The sequence below is a fragment of the Amblyomma mixtum genome, chromosome 3, assembly GCF_055824585.1.
Source record: "Amblyomma mixtum isolate Tamu chromosome 3, ASM5582458v1, whole genome shotgun sequence".
Lineage (NCBI taxonomy): Eukaryota > Metazoa > Arthropoda > Arachnida > Ixodida > Ixodidae > Amblyomma > Amblyomma mixtum.
In genome coordinates, this window is record NC_143014.1 from 101,931,694 (window position 1) to 101,955,469 (window position 23,776).

The 23,776-nt window shown below is 51.9% G+C and overlaps 2 protein-coding genes across 4 annotated transcripts in view; both read right to left on the reverse strand.

Annotated features, from left to right (window-relative positions):
* Positions 1-23,776, reverse strand: part of LOC149351175 (uncharacterized) — a 111,977-nt gene that overhangs the window by 12,564 nt on the left and 75,637 nt on the right. The window contains exons 2-4 of one of the 3 annotated variants that reach the window (XM_089580463.1): positions 7,946-8,092; positions 7,487-7,874; positions 4,814-5,917 (exon numbers count right to left, since the gene is read on the reverse strand). In XM_089580463.1, coding sequence (XP_089436589.1) covers positions 4,814-5,299 — 486 coding nt within the window. In that variant the 5' untranslated portion in view covers positions 5,300-5,917; positions 7,487-7,874; positions 7,946-8,092. Of the gene's footprint in view, positions 1-4,813; positions 5,918-7,486; positions 8,093-23,776 lie in introns of all 3 variants that reach the window. The other 2 variants (XM_089580464.1, XM_089580465.1) reach the window with 2 other exon arrangements.
* LOC149351176 (uncharacterized) lies at positions 20,546-22,337 on the reverse strand. Its single transcript, XM_089580468.1, has one exon. The coding sequence runs from the start codon at positions 22,206-22,208 to the stop codon at positions 21,117-21,119; it is 1,092 nt and encodes a 363-aa protein (XP_089436594.1). The 5' UTR covers positions 22,209-22,337; the 3' UTR covers positions 20,546-21,116.

Sequence of the window (23,776 nt, forward strand, 5' to 3'; positions counted from 1 at the left end):
TCTTTGACGCTTCATACACTTGCATGGGTAAAAATGGCATAAATTACTGGGCTTGTTTGTAGTGGCTGCTATCCTCTTGTTTCTCACCTATAAATGTGAACAATTATGTTTTGTTCTGCAGCAACCCTGACCTATTGGGCTCGGCAGAAGAGTACCGATGCCACCGCAGCTATAAACCTGACGATTATGCTCAACGGGAATATTCAAGATTTAGTGAAAGCGCCGAGCGCAATAAAACACTGAAGCACTCAAAAGTCATCTGCAGTGTTTTTGGCTCCTGTGATAACCATGTACTCGCTTACCCAACTGTATCTGAGCTAGTTGGAGTGCTTGGACGACCCGACGCCTCCATAGGGAAGTCAGTGACTGGAGTGCAGTAGGTCCCCGTTGCATCTGGAATTGCAACAGGTGCCAGCTGCATCTGGTATTGCAACTGGTTCCAGTCGCAACTGGTTTAAGGAACAAATTTCCAGTTGCGACAACTGGAAATGTGTTCCTTAAACCAGTTGGACTGAAACCAGTTAGAAATTTTCACCTGTGTGGTCTACGTACAGTCATATTCTCTTTATATAGATGTCTAGACGACGTAGACTGGGCATACTTACACCATGCACAAATATCTGGCAAATGTCGAGCTGGATGTCTGCACTGCGTACTATACCTCGGGCCAGACTCCAATTTTGGTGTTGTAGGTACGTAGATTTTTGGTAAACGGTACTAAAATGGATGTCTGGTGGAGGTGTCTAATGTCCAGTGTAAATATCTCGCTGACGTGCATGTAACGTTGTATGGTCTACTGGGGAGGTCACCCACTCTCAGTTCTAATTGAAAAAAGAGCGAGTTCATCCTGCCAAAAAGTACTAACGCTGACACTCAGATTTAAATCTAACCTTAACGCATCATATAACGAACGTTCAACAACAAATTCAAAGACGAAATTAAGGCTAAGGAAACAAACTCTATCTCGCGCGAGTTCAAATTCATAATGAGCGGTCACGGTTAATACATTGCTGCATGCCGATAACCAACTTTTCCGGGAAAAAATACAAAGGTTAAAAAAAATTCAGGTTCGTTGAATTTCATGCAGCTCAGAGGGGCACACATCTGCTTTGTGTGCAGATTCAACGCAATTAATTTCAAGTAAAATTTCAGCTAAAAAACGAATTCGATCTCGCTCGAACTCTTACTTTATTCTAATACGGCACGTGCAGCGTTCAAGGTTAAGGATTTAAAAAATAAAAATTAAACTAAATTGCAGGTTTCAGCTGGCTGAGACTAAAGCATAAGTCCGCTGCGGAACGCCTGTTTAGCACTCAGTTTGCTCTCATGTTCACAAAGCGTTTTCGTTCGAAGGGGAAATGCCTGCCGTCAGCAGGGCTGCGGTAGCGTGAGCGCGTGAGAGGAGCACACTCGTGCACGCCAGCGCCTCTGCTGACCGGCCGTGGCTCGTGGCAGCTGCCTTCGACGCCGAGTACAATGCCGGCTCGTACACATCGCCGCGCTTCGGGTCAAATTCAGGCTAAAATCCAACGCACTCAAGTCCAAATTGAGCGCCTCATCTTAGCTCGACTGTGCAGCTGCTTTCAGATCAGGGCAGAAAAATTAACGTGTCCAAGCCAAAAAAAAAATTGAGGGGGGTGCTTTGTTGACTTAAAGTGCGGCGAGTCTAAGCGCGGTGGTGCTGGTTGTGTCACTGATGTGTCTTGAAACGCTGCCAGGGAGTCCACAGAACGCCATCGCCCGTTCGGCTCTACTCCTTGCTCGTCCGTAAATTGATTTTTGAGGAAATGAAATGTATCTGTCTCGCATATCTCGGTGGACACCTCGCCGTAACGGGAAGGGAGGAAGATGGGAGTGAACGAAGACACCGTATTTACCAGACGCGCCTTTGTCCATTCCAAACCATCGAGCTGGATGGCGGAGTGGTAGCGAGCTCGTCTCGCACTCCGGAGGCCCTGGTTCGATTCCCCAACTCGACCAATTTCCTACTCGGTTTTATTTATTTATCTGGTCTGACTAGAAAGGTTAACTAGGCTACTTGGTTAATTAAGCTATTAACTAACCTCAATCCCACTTACTTGGAGCATCACTATACCATCCCTTTAATAGACGATATGAGAAATGCGCAGCGCCATCTCTCGGCGCTCCGAGAACTAAGTCCTCCATGTTGGCACAGTAAAGAAAACGAAACCGCTGCCCAGCGTTGGGTTAAAACGGCTGCGCTTCGTTTGAAAAGTAAAATGCCGATGCAGTGTTGCGCTACCCTCTCCACTGTGAAAAGACACTATGATGCGTGCCGGAACTAGGTGCGTTCCAGCTTTTCGCTTTCCTATTTTTTTTTTTACTCCGTCCCAACGTTTTAGTAACACAAAACGCCATGCGAAGTATCATGTGTCAGCACGCGGATCAGTGCGCAGCTTTCGCTTTCTGCGCTGATTTTTGACAAATCTCTCAAGGTGATTTGCGTTTAAATTAAGATAAAGACCACAACCTTTGTTGTCTCTGATCAAAATTAGAAGCCGATTTCGAGCATTTATCAACTCTCCGGTCGGGCGTGAATACATATAGACGCGTATACTTGAACAACGTAATAGAGAAGGTAATTTTTTGAGCGGGCCAATCACTCGTGCCGTGGCGAAATAAGTTCACTCGAAGAACCATATGCCGATTACTGCTTAGTTTGCTACGTGTTCAGTTAAGTTTTTCCCGTGTTCAATTAGTTTTAGAAGGGCGAGCAAACTCTCTGGACCATGCGCATATGTTTTGCGCGTTAAGGAGCCTTTGTGAAGCAATACACCCTACGTATAAAAACTGAGGTGCGAATGCTTTATTTCTTGAGGATTCCTATACCTTCGATATCTGCAGCGACGAAAATCTAAAAAAAAAGCGAATAATATAGCTACTTTATTATGAAGGAGGGACACATTTCTAAGCTAGAAAGTACGTGCAACAGTGCTCTGAAAACGCTTCAGACCATCAGATTTTATTATCGTTGTGGCAAGCTCCAACAGCTTGCTTCGCAACAAAGCCATTTGTCCAAGTTTGGGAGTAAGTTAATAAAGTTTCGGAAGCAACCGAACATATGCTAATTTCGCCCCTGCACACACAGCTTGACCAGCGTATCGAGTCCGTGCATGTACCTACAGCTGTAGCATCTTACTCTAATCAAGCCGCCGCGGTGGCTCAGTGCTTATCTGAAAAAAAAAAAAAAAGCTGCGTCTTTGCTCACAATATTTTGAATTATATGTGCATGCCTACCTTCCTCTAGTTAATGTCGACTGACTGACTGCGAGCAGGACGCGGTTTCAATGAATTGTGGCGAAAATCAACCGACGCCGGGCTCTGAAACGGTGACGTTGAAAACCGCGGATGCGCATTGCACATTACAGTAAAGGAATCGAATTACGCAGCTGGTCGAGGGTCTTGTGTGATTATACTGCAATGCACGAAGCTCCTGGCGTCGGAGCGAACGAAAGTTCGCACTGTCACAGAAGTTTGTCAACACACGTGCGCACTCACCGCAAAATAACCGCTCGCTGCCCTACCAGATGAATTCGCGTCCACCTGGGAATAAAATAGCCATGATAATGCGTGATGCTTGAACTGGTGCTTTAATGCGAGCATTAAAACGACAACAGCACACGGTCACGGTTCGACTTTCCAACCCACTTCCGAGTGCCGATTATTGCGATCATCAGCGCCAGACTTCAAGCGAAGCTGAGGACGCGGTGAGGCGCTTATTGAAAGCACCTACATTTGGTCAAAGATCAGCTGTGAAAACAACGCAGCAGCTGAAGCTTGCCTGTTGAAATTCCACTCGCAAGAAGAAAGTACGCATAGCAAACGATGCACCAGCTCGACGAGCTCGACCGAGCCAAGATGGAAACCGGAAGTTGTGGGCGCGGTGTTGCCAGACCGCCAAGCAATTTCGCATATCGTCTATTGCATGGTTACTAGCCAAAGTACAATTAGCGCGTTCGAAATTCGCGCACTCTGACGTCACGACCATTTCGACCAATTGAAAAGCGTGACATTTCTGTCGACAACTACTGCTTACAACGATGAGGAATTAAAGGCTGCCGCCTTAAAAAGCAATTTGTAAACCGAAGTGAATGCTCCACGCGCCGCAGTTGTAGGTTAGGAAGATAAAATTTCAAAAAGCAAAAAGATCAGAGGCCGGCAACAAATTCATATAGAATGGAGCACGAGCTGTAACTTGACGAGCGACTGTCGAAAAAGCAACGACAGGCAGCATCACGGTCATGGCCCCACGCGCTGCTGCGAGAGCGAGCGCCGGGTGGCAGAGGCAGCGCGTGCCACGAACGAGAGACAAAATCGGCCCCAAAAAGGCTCTCCCTCCCCCATAGCGCGTGCTCTCGTATGCCACGTAATGCCTGTAATGAGCAGGTCTAATGTGCGTTTGGCCGCGTCATTATGCTTCATAGCGCGTCGTGTCACGTTTAAGGCTGAGTGCCATTAACGCGTTCGGTAACGCGGCAAGCTCCCGAGACCTGTAAAGCCACGATGCAGAAGTTGCACCCAGCTTAACAAAAAATGTCGAGGTGTCGAACGCTCGTGGCAGAATTCTGTTTTCCGCCGCGGTTAGACAGCCGGGACGAATAATGAAAGCCTGGACGAATGTTCGACAAGGTGCTGTCGCTTTCTTGGGTGCAGAAAAAAAAAAATCCGCTGCAAGAATATGCCTGCAACATCGAGGGCACAAGGGATGTGTCTGTGGAACGCAGGCACCCTCACAGTGACGTGTTAAAAAGAACAGCCTGCACGCGCCGCGTAGCATTGAAGGTCAGCTCACCTGAGCACAAAGACCGCGGACCGGGTGGCCGTTGTGGTGCGGCGGCAGCTTTGCCGAGCAACCGTCGTCTGCGTGCAGCAGAGATCTCGGCCTGGTCTCTCCGCCCTTGCGAGTCACCCGTGACAGCAGGTCAGGCCGGCCTCGGAGGAAGAACTCGTTCCAGAACACGTGCACATCGGAACCGTCATGCTGGCTGGCACAAATCACTTTGTAGTGAGGGCGGACTTTGCGGAACCCGTACAGATTGAGTTGCCTTATGAAGCTGTCGATGTTGTTGGTCCTGAAGCCTTGCCGTCTGTTCAGGTACTGTGTCTGGAACTTTGCGTACTCTATCACTACAGCCTTGCCATCGGCGGACCAGGAAATAGCTCCAGACTTGCATTCGTTCACGATCTTCCATAGCTTCTTGGGGAACCGCACCGCTAGCATCGTAGAGTCTTTGGAGCTAGAGGGTAGCTGAAACTCGCAGCCTTCGCAGGGATGCATGATCGAACGCCACGTAGCGAAAGGCCGAGAACAAAGGAGAACGAAGAGGCAAAAAGAACGTGGAGTTGACTGTTCCGAATCTAGTGCCACGTAGAACTCCTGAAAAATTTTCCGCGCCTTATATACCCCTCACTTCGTCGCCATCTATTCTGCTGGGCGCGCGCTGGACGCTTTCGTCGCCTTGCATGCGCGTGCGTACCCTCTCCACGGAGCCACGCGCCTTTACAAGCACGCCTCGACCCGTGTGCCCGCAGCGCATTTGCAGCGCTTTTGGCGGGAGCAAACAAGTAGCTGGCAACCAGGATAGAAGCGCTTCCATTGCTTTCGACAGAGATGGAGACAAAGTCAGACACAAACGGGAGGGTCCCGAGACTCATTCGGCCGGGCTGCTTTGGTTAGCGTTCTTCCTTGGCGATCTTGATGCCCGTCGTCGAGTGCTCGCCGCTTTCTCAATTTATTCTGCACGCGTCTTGCGCACTTCGCACTGAGCGTCAATGTCCACGACCTGGAGCTGTTGTTTGCGGCGTGTGGGCTGGGCTTCTAGCACCTCTCTTCCGTCGGGCAGGTTGGCACTTGGTGGCGTCGGTAGAACATTACATGAGCTAGGTTCGCTGTCCGCTGAAAAGAAAAAAAAAATATTTTCTACCTCTGCTGTGTAACGGGACTTAAAGTGTGTTGCACGTTTGCGATGATACGATCAATTCACATCACCACGAACGCATTTGTAACGGTCTTAACCTGAACTCACTTCAAACTGTGGAAGAGAGCACGAAATACACCGAGGACAAATTGAGGTTGGCCTGTATTGAGATGGTAACGCGTTGCAATCACAAATATACCACTCTCGCCGAAGAGGAGCTTTTATACGCTAGAAAGTACCAAACACGAAATACAGATGTCGCCGTCACAAACCGATTTTGCAAGTAAACTGCATGCGTCGACACATATTTTTGGGCGGGGGTACTAGAGTCTAGGTTACACTGCCATTCACGTCAAAACGGCGGCAACCAGTAGGCAGTTTCGATTTTCCAGCCGGACGACTTGCTGACATGTCTCGGCTTCCGTTCTGACAGGAAATGCCGTAATGGTCACATGACCTACTTGCAGGTGTTGCTTGCGGGCTCGCCGCCGGAGCCAGGCTCCCCCTCGGTTGCCATACCAGGCCATCTGCTAGCAGACGACGCAAGCCATGGTCACTACGAGGCAGAAGCAACGCTGTGCGTTCGATCACGATTATGGGCGTCCGGAAGGGGGGGCAAGGGGGGCGGTTGCCCCCCTCCCCCTCGAATTACGGATATTATTTATGCCCTAGTAGAAAACAACTACAAATCTACCGCCTCCCCCATCTCCGGCCGCGGGCCGAAAGAAGTCACGGCTACAGCTCAAACTCTTCGCCAAGCGCGCAGGTTGGGCGCAGTTCAGGACGGCCTTAACGCACGATATCGTCCTCCAGGAGCACGAAAAGTACTCAGAATGCACAGAGTCTAACTCAATATGGCTGCCAGCGCGGAGCTTCACTTTCCGGGCAGAGTTGCTATGGCGATGCAGGTGGCTTTGTGTCTGGTGGGCGGAGCTTACGAGATGCCCGAGAAAATCGTTCGCCGGACTCGAGTCCGCAAGTAGTCCAGACAGGTAAATTGGTTTTTGAAGCGAAAAGCTTCACTAAGTCAAACTCTCTGGCGTATGCTCCGTGATCAGAATTAGCCCCAGCTGCGCATGCGCAGAACCGAGGGACGTCACAGGAGAACCTTACCTAAGCCAAAGCCAATTTTTTTGTAAGTTGTTTTTTTTTTTTGAGGAAAGGAAACGGCGCAGTACCTTGCTCACATATCTCGGTGGACACCTGAACCGCGCGGTAAGGGAAAGGAGGAAGGAGGGGTGAAAGACGAAAGAGAGAAAGTGGTGCTGCAGTGGAGGGCTCCGGAATATTCCGGACAGTCATGGGACTGAAAATCGAATACGCCCAGTCCGTTTCAGCGCTGACATCACGAGTTTGAATCGACCTGCCGGAAAAAAAAAATTAAATTGAATTTTCTCAGCCATAAATGCGTCCGTCGTCAAAATGTTTCAAAGTGCGATCAGCGCATGGCACTGTGGCGGGGGCGCTGCGCAAAGCCAACAACAATCCCGAAGAAGAGAGGCCCACTGCTGCTATAGTGCCTAGAAATATACTATACTGCTGCTCACCCGCCGCGACCAGCGTGCTCGCTCACGGGCAGACAGCGGTCACGGCCCATGACTCGGAGGTGATGGCGGCGGATTCGAGGTGTTCGCCAGGAATGCCCACGTGGCCAGGTATCGCCGTGCACGTCGACGGTTCTCCCAGGCGGCCTCGGCTAATCCGGAGCGCTTCCGCTGCGAACGAGGTGACAGTTTGCGAGGGAAATTAAGCTTCAATTAATCCGAGCAGCGAAATCCAGTGCCACAAATATTTGGCGCGGATGTTGGCTCACTTGCCGGCTGCACTGCTGTTCGAAGAGACGTCGCTGGTGCGCTATAGAACGAGGGAGGCGGATTCCAGCGCTGCGTGCTTTCGGTACTCTATCAGCATACCGCCTCGCAGAACAGCGGTTTCCTGCGAGGGTGCGCAGCCGACGACACTGCAGTGGCCTTGAAAACACTAGAGGGGAGTGGAGCCGCGCTCACCTGTGCGATGTTCGCAGCTGGCTCGTTCCGTTCCCACGGTGTCCATGGTCGTCGTCAGCTGCTCCAGCGCGCGTAGTCCTGCCGGCGGCGACCTGCAGACCGCCCCGGGACGGCCTCCTGTCTCCGGACCCGGGCCTGGCACTGCTCCTAGAAGCCAAGCACGTTGTTCTCCGCATGGCGCGCCTTCGACCGAATGCATGCACGAGGAAGACGAGAACGAAACTCGAACAAGTCGAGCATGCAGCCACTGGCTGATCTTTCTCAACTTCCAAACTGCATTCGTATGAGGACGAAGTTTGTGAAAATGAAATGGAAGAAGAATGCCGCTCAGAGGGGCGTGCGGCCTCTCTCAGTGGTGTGGAAACCTGGAAACTGGGGTGCCGTGAGCAATCTATTGCGGGAGGGAGGGGTGTTTCGGTGGGCTTGACGGCGTACATGCTTAAACAGCGTGCATAGTCCTCTGCGAGCCGAGCCCACTGAAAAACGCAAATACATCCACATATATGCTGCTTCAATATTATATTCTTTTATATTTCAAAAGGGTACAGAGACGATGTTTTTGTGTGTCTGTTTTTTTGCCTTGAAAGAGGCCTAGCTACGGGTCTAGTAATCATGAGAATGAGCTAAGAAAACTGGTGCGCAGGGTAAATAATTATATACAAACGATTTTGTATTGGCAGTTTCGGTATGGTTCGACGCCAGCACTGGGCCTCTTCGATTAACCGCGCTCGGGCAGCCCGGGCCGCAAGCTATTAACTCTATGCCCGCAAGTTCGTCATCATCATCATCAAAACGTTTATTTCCACCGAAATGAGACTCCTTTTTGGACCCCCCGGCACGCAGGCCTAAGGGAGCCCTACTTAGGAGCCTCGCTAGCTAAGGTCTGGTGAAGACATATTGTCGCTTCACGGCCTCAGCCGCCAGGCGGATGGCTTGTTGCTGCTTAGCGGGGTCCTCGCTCCGCAGCAAGGTCTCCCAGGCTTCTCTATCTTCTATCTTTTGCTCGGCGCCCGGGCTTCCAGCACATTCCCATATGGTCGAGAGTGCCCCTCTCCCCGCACGTTATACAATACTGGTCTTTCTCCTCTTTGGAGATTGTTATGTATACCCAGAAGGGGCTTATATGATTCCCCCCTTGCAATCTTCTCCACGCAATTGCCTCCTCTTTTGCGAGGGAGCGGTCGGGCGGCGGATAGACCCTTCTGCTCGGCTTATAATGTTCCGTGATCTCGTGATATGAAATTAGGCTATCTTTCATGTCAATGCGGGAGGGCTGCTCTGCGGCCGCCCGGTGATAGAGAGCTCGGGCAAGCTCGTGTGCAGCCTCATTTCCTGCAATAGACTCATGCGCTGGGATCCATATTATCTCTATGTTACGTTCTATCGGCCTCGCCTCGAGGACGTGTTTGGCCTCTTCCGAGATTCTTCCTTTCGCGAAGTTTCGTACTGCAGTTTTGTTGTCACTTAAAATCGTCGCGGCCTTGGTACCGACGCAAGCGAGCGCTGTCGCCAACTCTTCCGCCTCATTGGCATCTCTCGTGCGGCTCGAAGCCGCTACCGTTGGTACTCCTGCCCCGTCGACCACAGCGGATACAGCCGCCCCGTGCTGTCCGCACGCCGCGTCTACGTACGCCACCTGGTCTGCCGGTCGCTCCTTCATCTTCCTCTCGTAGGCCTTAGCCCTATGTTCTCGCCTTTCCTTGTTATACACGGGGTGCATGTTCCGCGGCATAGGTGGGACGCATATCTTGGCCCTGATTCCTGCCGGGATGTTTACCATCTTGTGCGTGCTACTTTCTGGCCGGATTCCTATGTACCCATTCGAGTATTGTCCTGCCCGTTTCAGACTGGCCGAGCCGTTCTAATTGGGATATTCTCACCCCCTCTGCCAGCTCAACCCATCTGTTGTGTACCCCCATTTTTTCAAGCCGCTCCGTCGACGTAGATATCGGAAGTCCCAGAGCTCGCTTGGCGCATTTCCTCAATATTCTGTCTACCTTCTCTATTTCTGCCTTGTTCATGTTTAGGTACGGCGTCGCGTAGCAGATCCGACTTTTTATTACGTACGCCTGCGACATTCTCAGGAGATTCCTTTCTTTTAGTCCTCGCCCTTTTACCGCTACCCTCCTGAATATGCCTACCACTTGGTCTGCATATGTGGCTAATTTCTTTATGGTATTGGTGTTGTTGCCTTTCTTGTTGATAAACATGCCTAGGATCCTCATTTCCTCGACCCTGGGCACCTCCAGGCCTCCCACCACCACTTTAATTTCTACGTCTCTCTTCCTGCTGTCGCTATTGTACATGAAGAGCTCCGACTTCTGCGGTGAGCACGCCAGGCCTCTTTCGGCTGCGTACTTCACCACTACGTCTGCTGCCCTTTGAAGACTCCACTCAATTCCCGCGTCGCTTCCGTTATTCATCCACATGTTTATGTCGTACGTCCGCGTACATGCTGAATTTTAGATCAGGGATCTTGTTCAGCATGGCCGGGAGACCTCTCATCGCTATGTTGAATAAGAAGGGGGACAGTACGGCGCCTAGCGGGGTACCTTTGCTGCCCAGCCTTATGCCGGGGGACTCTGCGTCGTGGAATTTAATCACCGCCTTCCTCCCTTGGAGAAAGTCCTTGATGTACTCGTATGTTCTCTTGCCCACGTTTACCTCCTCCAGACCTCTGAGCACCGCCTCGTGTCGGACGTTGTCGAAGGCCTTCGTGAGGTCAAGACCTAGGATCACCTTGGCATCTAATCCTTTCTTGTCTACAATGTCATGTTTGAGTCTGAGCATTACATCCTGCGTGCTGAGCTTATAGGTCTAAAGCCCACCATCTCGTGCGGCCATAGGTTTCCATCTTCCATGTATCTCGTTAACCTCGTTTGCACTACGTGCTCCATGAGTTTCCCCACGCAAGACGTCAGCGAGATCGGTCTTAGGTTTTCCAATTTTGGTTCTTTTCCCGGCTTGGGGATGAGAACAACCTCTGCCTGCTTCCATTCCTCTGGCAATTTACCTTCCGTCCATACTTTGTTCATGTACCGCGCAATTGCATCTATCGAGTCGTTGTCTAGATTCCTGAGCATGACATTGGATATTTTATCCGGGCCAGGGGCCGAGCGAGTTTTTAGCTCAGCGATAGCTGCTCTGATCTCCGTTACCGTAACGTCCGCGTCTAGATCTTCGTTTTCCGCTCCTCCATATTCTGCCTGTCGTACTTCTGTCGCGTCCCCTATGTAAATGTCCCTGAGCCTGTCCATCAGCTGTTTGTCCGTCCCCTGGAAAGCGTGTCTCGCTTTCACTTGGTTAGCGCTCGCTGCCTGCCCGCAAGTTCGTCTCTGACAGGAAAACGCATCATGGTCACGTGGGCTGGCGGCCACCGGAGCCAGCGGACCGGCAATCACGGCGGCAAGCAAGTCGCGGATCACGGAGGGCAGATGCTCTCTCTAGCTTCGCGTTCTGCGTCTCATTGCTACGCACGCGTACGGTAGAAATAGGCTGCTTGGTATCGAAAACAACGACTTGCAGTTATTGAGGGGGGCTGCGTGCCGCAGACTGCAGAACATGCAGCTGATCAAGCTCGCACTCGTATCTATATTATAGATCGGCAACGACAACGCGAGCGTGTGCCTTCGGTGCACTGAGCTTCAAGAAATCCTCAAAAGCATGCGATGAGCAATCGCAATCTAACGTGTTTCAGTCGACACCACATAGGACCGAAAAACTGCCCGTGCGTTGTTTATCAAACGACAAGCCGTACTCTCGGATTATTGCGTGTTTGCTTTTTACTACGACCGGCGACGATCGACCCTGGTGGACTCTGCCGTGGTCGTTGCGATTTCTACGCTCGTAACCTGCTTCCTGTAAGCTGTAAGCAGAAAAGAATCGGGATACGTTCGTTCAACTGTAGTCTGTCGGCCGCCGGCTTTTGCTGCGGGCAAGGAACGCATAATCTCGGCAAAAGCGCATATCAGCTTGTTTAACGTCCTAGAACAAGCGGGTGCACTGTATAAATTTAGCTGCGTATCGTTTCTGTAATAATACAGCTTTAAAGCAGAGAACTGGCACTGGGATGAAAGGCGCTACAATAAAGCCCTGCGTATCGGCGCCTCACGTTCCGCGTGTGTTTGCATGACGGTCATGGGCTAGAGCTCATTTTTATCTTTTTTTTTTAAATGAGCCAGACGCGAGGAGGCGCATGCCTGCGGTACTTCTCAGATATTTTGAGCATATGTGGCAGAAGGCCCGAGCATGAAGCTGTACAACAGTTGGCGACGACAGAATCGGCACTTGGTCGACGCGCCACATATATATGCCCGCAGAGATGTCTCGAGCAATGTGCTCGTGAGGGCTTTTAATAAAGGACATGTTTCAGTCAAGCGTTTTGCAAAGCATATCCACTTTTGCACTGCGCCAAACGCAATGAAGACCATACGCTCCCGTATCGCGCACACTTCGTAAAACACGTTCAGCACATGCATACCGCCTGTTCCGTATTTATCTGTCCGTGTTAGAAAAAATTCTCCTGTGCAAAATACTGGACTGTATGGGCTGAAACGCCGACTACAAGGTAGCTTATGATAGTCTTCGTCTTTCGATATGTAATTTAACATCTAAACTTGCCTACATTTTCAGGAATCGGCGAAAAACTGCATTCGGCTGCGGCAGAACTTTTCGTCCAGGCGAGCAAAGAAGCCAGTCTGACAGACTGCGCCATCTGGCGAGCGGTGTTAATTTCAAGGAGCAGACGACACGCACATCCCAAGAAACCGCGCGAGGTGCGCATTCCAGCCCCAAGCCGTGACATCGGTTGCCTCACCGCTCGCCAGATGGCGCAACCTGTCAAAGTGGCTTCTTTGCTCGCTTGGACGAAAAGTTCTGCCGCAGCTGAATGCAGTTTTTCGCCGATTCCCGAAAATGCAGGCAATTTTAGGTGTTAAATTACTTATCGAAAGACGAAGACCATCATAAGGTACCTTGTAGTCGGCGTTTTGAGCCCATATAGTTCAGTAGATTGCGCAGCGGAATTTTTCGTAACAGGGACAGATAAATACGGAACACGCGGTATAGGCACCCTGCACCCGCCAGGCACCGCCACCGTCGAGGCTGCGTTCAGCTCCCCCGCGCGGCCAGTTCCTCGTCCCTGTCAGGAAGGCTCGCCCCGCGACTGCGAAGGGATGGCGTCTGCTAGTGGCTGCCGCTGTTCGTGGAGGCGGGATTTCGACCTATTCATTCATGAGGCTGAAAAATTCTTTCGAGGAGCGAACGTCAGGAAAGGAACGAAGCTTTTTGAAGCAGGCCATGTACACAATGTGAAAGAGGTGGAGTCGTGCGACGGGAGCGAAGTAGCAGCTCGGTGCATTGCGCAGACAAGCATCACTGCGCCATCGAAAACGATCAAATTAACGCTAAGAAATATTTCTATATAATGCCTGTCAGCGCTGCACTCTCACTGAGTTTTTTTTATGTAGCTATCTTCCAGTAGATAGCTTGTTGCCGCGAGCTGCAGTTGCAAGGCAGGCAAATGTAAACCCGCTGCTGCCGTTGCTGTGTTTTTGGAGCGATGTGAAACGCTCTCCAAAACGAGCCGCCCGCAAGCCTGGGGTGTTCCTGCATTAGAAAGGCTTACCCTGAACTTTCAAAGACGGCCAGGCGGCACAACATTGAAGGTAATTAGAAAACTCCAGTTTCTGAGCGAACGGCGCAAACCTGACTTCATAACATTCTCGTTTGCCGTACCTTCGGTGTTCGATGTGGAATACCCTGTTCAAACTACGCCTTGAAATGATATGTGCCCATTGCGTAATCTGCCACTCATATTTTCTCTTTTTCAGCAACTGCCAGGCCATTATCGCTACAACTTGTGCGTCAGTATTTTGGTGATATTGATGTCAAATGAACGAGCTTTTGCAAGCAGAAGAGAATGCAAGCTGCAGCGAAGCGCCTGTGCGCACTGAAACTGCCGCAGGAAATATAAAACTTTTTGACTGGCATTCTGCAAAAAAGAAGTATCCCGGCTATTTCATGCAGGATTCTTGCACAAATTGGAGCGTGTGCTCAAAAAGCGAAATTTCATTGCAAGGTTTGTTTAATTTCTACGCATTTAGTAAAAGTGTCCTTACTCTTCGACATTAGGATATGTGATTATTGTATTAAATCATCACCCAGTCGTTCAGACGTGGAGGCCAAGAATTATCAGGAACATGTTGCCGTTGCCGCTTAAAACGTGCCTTTACTGTCGAAAAAGACGCTGGACAACAAGGCGCAGTGGTAGCGAGCAAGGATTCTGCGCGTAGCTGGAACTAAGGTAAACGATTCTTTGCAGCGCAAAAGTTGGGCTTCTTCGTAAGGTGTGACTGCGGGGAGTTTCGGCGTGGCTTTTTAAGCCCACATATTGTTGACAGCCAAGTCAATGACCGGAAATCGTGGATGCAAGAAGCGGGAAGGATTCCCAGTAGCATTCCTCCGAGTCTGCTGAATTTGCCATGGGTCAAAAACCTGTCTAGGAGGTAATGCATGAGTCAAGTAAGCGTCTTCCGCACGGGTTTGACCATTGTTTGACCAGAAACCGCGCGCGTGTGTTGCCCGTCGCGAAGGGTGGGCCGTCTCTCAATGTCGCGTTGGAAATCCATAAAACCTTGTCCGAGGCGAATTTATATATGTATTATTGCATCCTACAACACAGCAATGTGTCCTGCTGTTGTTAAGTGCCATTTTGTGTTCGGGAAGGAGGCGCACAACCAAGGGCGTCCGCAGAATTTTTTTCAGGGGGGGGCCCATTGGTTGTTGGCGCCGGAGGGGGGGGGGGTATATTCGTAGCGAAAAGGCACTATTTGCGGAGTAAATTTATTTATTTATATATAAATAAAAAATAAGTAAAATACACACATGAAAGAAAATTACAAGCAGCAAATTAAAGCGCGGATTGTAGAGATACATTGGAGTTTATCAACAAAGAAACAATTAAAATTAATAAAAATGCAAAAAGATACTATCAATACTCGAAGTGCTCAGTCTTACTGCATACGGGTTCTCGACTCACCCGAATTGATGACCAGCACACAGCGCAATATGTTCACAAACACGCAACTACAGTCACTCAGTCAGTCTTCCTTGAACAGCAACTGTAGGCGCCTCGGATTTTTCTGGGCGAATTGCGTAGTTACACGGGTGATAAATTCATTTCTGTGCTTCATTACACGCTCTCAGTGCACAGTCATCATATATATTGATTGGAAAAATGGTTGAACGAGTACGTTGAAAACAAAAGATGACTATATACAACGAAAACTTATTTACAAGATAAATGCACGCTCGCAGCTTCATACACCTCGCTCCATCTTGCTCGCGCATCCGCACAGTCGAGCAACCGCACACACACTGCTCGCCGCTCGTCGTTTTCTCGTCCGCTGTCTTGGTTGTTCTCACCTTCGTTGACAACCCGCCACTAAAAACACCGAAGCACAAACACAGAGGCGCGCACATGTGCAAGGGCTTACTTGCCACAATATCCACGAATGCGCACTTTTGGGGTGTAAGGAACGCCGCGCGACTTCCGAGGGGAAGGGACACCCGCAACTAATTCGGTCGGAAAATTTGTTTTTGTGCTTTTATGGGGTTCAGAGCCCCAAAACGACTCAGGCTATAAGGGACGGAGTAGTACAGAGTTTCGGATAATGTCGACCACCTGGGTCTCTTTACCATGCACTGACACGCACAGTACATGGGCGCTGTTGTGATTTGAGGCCCAGCCAGAGGTGACAGGCGAGCCAGGCAGGCGCCATCGGGCTGCGTTGACCAAAGGCGCTGGTTTTCGGAGAAGACGCAAGGAACGCTGGTGTGGGGGCGCCTCTGGAGACTGCGTCGCCGTGAACAAAAGCAGCTAATCCCCTTTGACGAAGGTTCTGAAAGCGGCGCTTCTACCGCACTGAGCTCTCCCGTGGATCGGAGGAGACAGCGAGCGGCGGCGGCGCCAACTCGTCGCCCGCTTGCCCCTGAGCAGCCCGACAAAGCGGGGGTGGACACGGCTGATTTGTCCTTCCCCCCTCAAGAATTAATCGGTGGCCGGCGTACGAACGTATCCTGATTCTAGCGAGCGACCTGTGCCCTCTTAGCGCGCGAGCGGCGCGAACTTGATTACTTTTGTATTTTGTAAATAGTGTACAAAGCTCTCCCCTGTCCTTTCTCGCTGTCGCTCCCCTCTATACTTCTCCTCACTATCCTCTCCCTTTCCCTTTCGTTTCCGCCGGCTGCAGCTCGGGTGCTTAAGATATTAGATAGCAATTGCCGCGGCCGGCAACACTCTTTTGCTTCACTTTTTATTTTTATTTTTTTAAATAAACCACTACCACCACCACCACCTGTGCCCTGTGCACTGTCTGCCTCCGTGTCGCTATCTCTCTAGAGATCAAAGAAACAGACACCCATCTCAAGACGGCTCGAAACACATGCTCGCCGGTGCCGCTGCATGTCTGCAACAGGTCGTCCTTCAGCAGAGCTGGCGGTGGCGTGGTTTGAAAACGGCGGAACGACGCGCGCCCGGACGCGGCATTTCGCAGATGTGACCAAGCGTCGAAGCGGGGCTGCTTTCACCCTTTTGGCTGAGCGCACCACCGCCCCTGGCGTGCGGCCATCACTCACGGTTCGAGTGAGGGATTTTCCAGGGGGGTGCAGCCGCCCCCCCTTGCCCCCCCTCCGGACGCCCATGCGCACAACTGCTTCGCGACAGCGCGCGCAACACAGCGGGAGCTGTCGGGCTGCCCCGCCTTCCTGACAGGGACGCGCGCGCCGCCGCCAGTGGCGCGCGCGTCGCGCTGGAGTTGGGTGCCTCGATGCGCGCGCGCCCTCTCTAGGGTGGAGCCACCCTTTGGGAGGGCGAGTGCCGCCTCGTCGGCCTTGACAGTCCATCGGCGGCCATTTTCATGCCCTTTCTCGCGGCGGCGCGGCGGCCGTAACACGTGCGTTCGCTTTGTCGCCTTTTCTCTTGGTGCTCACCGGGCGCACATCGAAAAATGCCGGGTTGTTGTGTGCCGCAGTGCACCATCCAGCTCCAAGAAGCTTGTTGCTGGGAAATGAGGGGTACAATTTTTGTTACCAGCAGACTATTACAGGATTGTCTCGAGAACCTCTTTTCGGTGGTTCGACTGAGAAAACCTGTGCCCAGTGCGTATGGCATGAAACGCGCTCTGAGGCTTGTGAGCGTGCGCCAGTTTTTATTTACCCCACGGACGACGAGCTACCATCTCGATGTCCGCGAATATCTGGTAGACCTTCTCTCCCAGGCAAAGAAAGAAAGGACAGAAGTGGAAGCTGACGAGATAAATGACTGAGAGATTCTGTTCATTGAAGAACTGTCCACAAGAGAATGCAGCATTCTGCACTACATAGGAGGCTTCATTTTGAAAGGAATCTTGCCGTCTGTCAGCTGCCAGCAATGCAAGGATGCCCTACTGGGATGTGCTAGTGACAACATGCGCTTCTGACTGCTCTGAAGGAATATGTGTCAGAAGGTGACAACCTAATTTATCCCAGTAATGACGTGATGCACATGCTCAAAATCTACGAGGAGCACTTTGTTGGAATAAACTCATGGTGCACAGGCAAATTAGTGACAATGAAGTCACCTCGCCGCTCACTTACAGCATACCGACCGCGCTTGAGCTCTGCGCAAGCCATGACGAAGAAATCTGGAAAACGCTGACCGACAGGTAGGCAAGACTGAGACTGCGCATCTTCCTCCGACACCTTCAGAAAGCTCGTCTTAACGGTCACGCAAACAAGACGTTTGCAGGAGTTCATTTAACCTAAGCTGCTATCCACACTGAAGTACATCCATGCTGCTAACATTAGCAGAGTTCCTATTTGTACACCTAATAAGTGTCCTAAATTGCATTGTTTGTTTTGCATTGACTCCTGGTTTTGAAGACCAGGATGATTGTGCAGACATACCTTCAAAGTACCCTGAAATATTTTTTTTTCAGGGCAACTAAACATTTTTCATGGTTATAAACACTATTAATGATTTTTTGGTTTCAACTAACCTCTGATCGCGGCAACAGATTGTTACTTTGTCTTTAAAACACTGTCTTCAGTGTGCGTTGAATTATACTAATGCAGTCGACTCTCATGACACCAAAATTTTGATTCCACAAATTTCGAGTATAAACGAATGTATTTTCACTGTGACTAATAACTTTCCTCATCATTTGACCAATATACAGTGGTCCCGCCAAGTTCGAATGGCCGACTACACGCGTATAAAAATACCTGGAGATATTTGGGGTTTTCAGTGCACAATGCATGCATGCGCGGCCCAGGTACTGCGATATTTCAGAAGTACTTGTATTTAAGCGTGTTGGTTCATAACTTTTCAGGAGGACACAGGGGCGCAATAAAAGACACGGACATAGAAGTAGACAGGGACGAGCGCTTCGTCCCTGTCTACTTCTATGTCCGTGTCTTTTATTGCGCCCCTGTGTCCTCCTGAAAACTGCGATATTTGGTTCGTGTACGTGTGGCGAATGCGCTGGCCTTTATTTCTTAGGAAAAGATACGTAAAGCACATTAATCTTTTTTCTTCTACAAAAAATCGTCATTCTAGTACTGAGGTTGATTAATGTGAATAAGGCAATTGGAGCGTTCCTAATTAGTTACACAATTGAATGCAATCTACCTGCTTATGATATTGCTGTTATTGTTAATTTATTTTAATCCTGCAGTTAGGTTTCTAGTGCGCTCTATGAACTCTTTCCTGTCTAGCACCCGAGTCGTGGTGTGCGAGGAGAAACGACCGTCCAAATCTTAAAATATTTGGACAGTTGTCCCCTACAAGCCTATCCTGTTGACACTTCATTAGGAAAGGCGTGAAACGCAGTTGTGTTTTCTTATGGTCGCGAAGACAAGCGCGCTTTTGCGGCGGCCAGTGCACAAAGCCTGTTGGCGCACGCCCCGCGCCTTTGAAGTGGGCATGGCAATGGCGGCCGCCGTAGCAGACGACGCAGTTGTCTTCACCCTCAGGGGAGCGCGCGCGCATCGAGGCACCCTAGCTGGAGTTAGATGCGCAGGGTGCCTTACTGGAATCCGGCTGCTCTCGTGAAAGGCCTCGAACACCATCGCAATATCCGCCGGTCGCAGGAAATTAACAGCCGAAATATTTTGTGAATCAGAAGTATGCGCGATCGTAATATGAAGCGAGCAATTGTGCTTGCGAGGTGGTGAGATCTACGATCGAAATATGATCGCGCATACGCACGCAAAACATATCAATAAACAGCCAGAACTACCGCAAAAGGTGCCATTGCAGGTGATACTCGATATGCACCGTGGCCTACCGCCTGCATCGCGCAAAACATCGCATGAAGAACCGCGGTCCTTCCAGTCCTTATAAAAATGGCCGCGCGAGCTTCCCACTACCATACACCTCTCTGTCGTCTGCTAGCTGCCCGAGCGCTGCCAGCACCAAATCGTCCTGGGGCGCGATTACGAGTCGCTCGAAATCGTCTCAATCGGAAAGTGTCTCAAAAAGTGCCTCATTTGCCCCGTTCCTATTGGTAGGGTCCCTAGAAATACTTGCTGTCTGGCGTCCGCCGGCTGCGGCGGGGGCTGCTGCTGGATGATCGCCGCGGTGGCGCTGCGAGCAACCGGTGTGCCGTGCCGGCCACGGCGTCTGTAGTAGACGCGCGCGTTTCGCCCCGCGAAACGAATTGACTGCGCGTTATCAGATACATTGCGTATGTGATTGCACACTTTCTTTTCTTTAATTTTAGATTAGTAGTGGTATTTCACTGCACACTTCAGTTAACGATGCAGCGACGCAACCGTTTTTTTTTTTTTTGCAAACGAATTTTGTGCGCGTACTCATGAGTCGAAGGCGAAACAAACCCTCTCATTTTTATACCCCATTCTCCTCTCCGAATACTGCTACCGTGCCGTATCGTCATACCGTCTCCTGAGGAACTTAATAAATAAAAATACCTTGCATCAAGACATTACCCTGGGATTCTAAACCCCACGACTGTGTGTTTGTAACAGAGCGCTGTTGACAGCGCGGTAATCTAATCTCAACTTGTACGGACTTAGAACACAGACGGAAGTTAGAACACAGAGTGAACACTGGAAACTTCTAGATGCAGGCACAATTAAAGCATGCAAGATGAAAACCCGAGCCCTGTAAATCGCAACGTGCTTTAGGCGAACTGCAGGCATGCATTCCTTAGTGCTTAGGCAACCGAGTTACCTAAGAAATGAACACAAGCATGCATTCTAAGTAGTGTCTTTAAATTCCGTGCTTGGCAAAATAGCATTATTAGCGCATGCAATGTAGATCAGACGTACTGTCAGGGAAAATATACCTAAGAATCACTCACTTATGACACCAAATAAAAACCTTTGTTAATGTCACCCACACTTCGCCGCACTTTTAAGCGTGAAGTTCCCAGACACCCTTAGAGCGTGTGGGGGTAGCGGTCTCGGACTCGAAGGAGATGCCCTCGACTCAGCGTGGCAAACTCAGCGGAGACCAGCCACCAAGGGACAAGAGGTTTTTGGTCGTTTGGGGCACAGCTTTCGCCGGTCGCAAGCCAGAGAATGGGTCGGAGCCAAAGGTTCACAAACAAAACAAAGTTTATGCAGAAAAGAGACAATACAGAGGATTACACAATCACTAGTACAAACACATACAAAGTGATTAACAAACGACGCAACTCGTGCAAAGTTAAATTCAAGAGAGAATACAAAACAGAGGCAGTATTGCACCTAAAGTGCACTAACACAAGAGAGAGAGGTAAACAAACAAAACACAATTTGTTCACCGGGCACTGCGGCAGTCCGATGACCAGAGTTCCACGACGATGCCGTCCCGCAGACTGGCGAACGTTGCCTCGTTGGTCCGATGCTGGCCGAGTGGTGTTTTCCCGGGAGTCGAACGGGCGCGCTTCGATGAAGCTTATACGGCGGTCCGGACTAATTTGACAGTAGTAGTAGTAGTAAGAGGATGAAAGAAATGGAAAGGAAATTAGCACGGGCCTGTGACTGGCGAGATGTCACCACCACCACTGCCGGCGTGCTGTTAGGGAGGAGAATAGGTAAAGGGGAAGAGGAAAGATATAAAGGGAGATAAAGTGGAGCGTCTCACGAGGCGCCGTCGCTGTCATCAGCCGCCTAGGATTAGCAGTAGCTATCCAGGCCCGTGTCCTCCAGGAAGGCCAGGAGGTACCGGAGGGCCTTGGGGGCGTTGGGTACAGATGGGAAGAGTAGGGCACTTGCTGTTTCTGCAGGCAGTCCCAGGGCCCTGTAGCCAGCAACAAGCTTTGCCTGATCTGTGGCAAAGGCAGGGCATCCGCACAGGATGTGATCGACTGTCTCCTCCTGGCGTCCACAGCGGGGCCAGTCCCTTGCGGTAAAGCCGTGCCCCAGTCCAAGAGCAGCCCACTCGAAGCCGAAGGAGGAGGGACCTCTGCCGCTTTGGGATACCCTTGTCGGGCAGGAGCTGGGGAGGTGTCCCTTGCGCCACCCTGGGGTCGGGGTGCTCCAGGACAAGTTGCCGCTCAGTGATGGACCGGGCAGCATCCAGAGGGACTACAGATGTACAGGTGGGAGTGGATCCTCCATGAGCTGCTTTGGCCAGGGCATCGGCATCTTCATTGCCCTGGACGCCAACATGGCTGGGGACGCAGGCCAGGGTTATGGAGCAGCCGCGGGAGCAGATTCCATTTAACATGGCTACCAGCTTGCTGACGATGGGTAGTCGGCAACGTGGCTCTTGCAGTAGCTGGAGGGCGACCCTGGAATCACTCAGGATGGCTGCAGACTGTACAGCAGGTTGCCCGTCCAGGATGTCGGCAGCCAGATGTAGGGCTGCCAGCTCCGCTGTGGTGGAGCTCGCCACAAATGGTAGCCTCGCCTGTCTTCTCTCGCCCAGAGCAGGAGCGATGCAGGCTGCCGCTGCAGATGGGCAGGCCCCCTTCAAGAAGGAGCCATCCGTGTACAGCTGTGTGCGTCCCGCCAGGTCCTCCTCCAGGGTCGCCGCTGCCTCCTGTCGGAGTCCGACTGCTGGTGTCAGTCGCTTTGGCCTGGCCCCTCGTGCTGGTAGAAGGACCCGGTACTGGTGGCCAAGATCTGGATGTGGAGGAGCACGAAGGCTCTCCGGCTGCCCCCCTACAAGACCAAAAAAAAGCCAGGGCAGTCCTCCCCATGCGGGAGTGGGGGTGGTTGAGGAGGCGCTCCAAGAGGGGGCGTCCGTCAGGTGCAAGATGGAGTCGCTCCACATGGCGCCATGCTGCCCTCTGGGCCTGGAGCTCCATGGGCCACACCCCCGCCTCTGCTAGTGTTGCGGGAACCTGGGAGCCCCGCGACAGGCCCAGGCACAGGCGGATGGCAGCTCTCTGGCAGCGTTCGATGGTCAGCTGCTGCCTGATAGTCAGTTGTATCAGGGGCAGGGCATATAGGAACTGCGCCCCTGCCATGGCCTGAACGAACTGGAGGCCCATGCGTGGTGTGATGCCTCTCCCTGCAGCCAGGAGCTTCTGGATGGCGCTCCGGACCCTGATTGCCTGCTTGGAGAAGGCCTAAGTGGCGGTCTATCAGGAGGCCCAGGTAGCGGCAGGTGTGCCGCCATGGTAGTTCCCGTCCCGCTATGATCAGCTCGTCTTCCCCGGGCGTGCACCTGGTCGGGTGTTCAGCAGCATGGCCTCGGTCTTGGTGGCGGAGAGCTGCAGGCCCACCCGTTCCAGGTAGGAGCTCACCCTGGCGATGGCACGCTGGACATTTCTGATGACTTGCGCCCTTTGGCACCGTGGTCCGCAGCACCAGAGGGCAATGTCGTCCGCATAGATTGCTATGCGGACAGATAGGCGCAGGCCCTCCGGGAGGCAGCGGGGGAGCTCGGCCATCACCAGATTGAAGAGCATGGGGCTCAGCACGCTGCCCTGGGGAACTCCTCTCGTGAGTGGCTGGGGGGCGCTGGTGGCTCCTCCTGCCCGGACACAGCTGGTGCGGTCTTGTAGGAATCCTTGCAGATACCCCCGGAGGTTGCCGGTGACGCCAAGGCAGTCAACAGCCTCGAGGATGGCCTCATGTGTCACATTGTCGAACGCCCCCTGAACGTCCAGGAGGGCGAGGCAGACGACATGGCGAGAGTGACGTGCCTCCTCGAGGCTGAATACGATGTCCGAAAAGGCGTCAGCCGTGCAGCGGTGCCTCCTGAACCCAGATTGCTGCTCGGGCAGGTAGCTCGTGACCCCAGCTATCCAGTCCAGCCTTGCCAGCGCCACGGACTCCAGGAGCTTCCCCGGGGCTGAAGTCAGGGAGACGGGCCTGTACGATTTGAACTCTGCAGGTGGCTTGCCAGGCTTGAGGACCGGTACCACCAGTGCCGTGCGCCAGGCCTCAGGTAGACAGCCCGTCGTCCATACTTCATTGAAGGTCCGGAGGAGGTTGGCCTTCATGGAGTCGTCCAGGTTCCTGAGCATTTGGTATGTGATACCATCTGGTCCGGGGGCACTGCGGCGCTTGGAGTGCTCCAGGGCAGTGGTGAGCTCCGCCTTAGTGATGGGGGGTGGAACAGATGGCCGCAATGTCATCTGCGTGTTGCCCGCCTGCTGCTTGGTAACCGGTCCGCCTGGGGTAGAGCCCTGATGGAGGGGGCTCCCGAGGAAGGAGGGCCTCTGCCAGCTTATCAGCCAGCTGCTGGTAGGTAAGCCCCCCAGCCACTGCGATGGCCAGGTAGGGAGCACGTTGGATGGAGGGCTCCAGAAGAGACCAGAACAGTCACCAGGCTCTGGCACTGCCCCGGGCAGCCACCAGGGAGGCACAGATCCCCTCCCAGGACTCCCTGCG

Coding starts and splice junctions, on each gene's coding strand:
- LOC149351176 (XM_089580468.1), bottom strand. CDS start 22,208: ATGTGGAGCGACTCCATCTTGCACCTGACGGACGCCCCCTCTTGGAGC.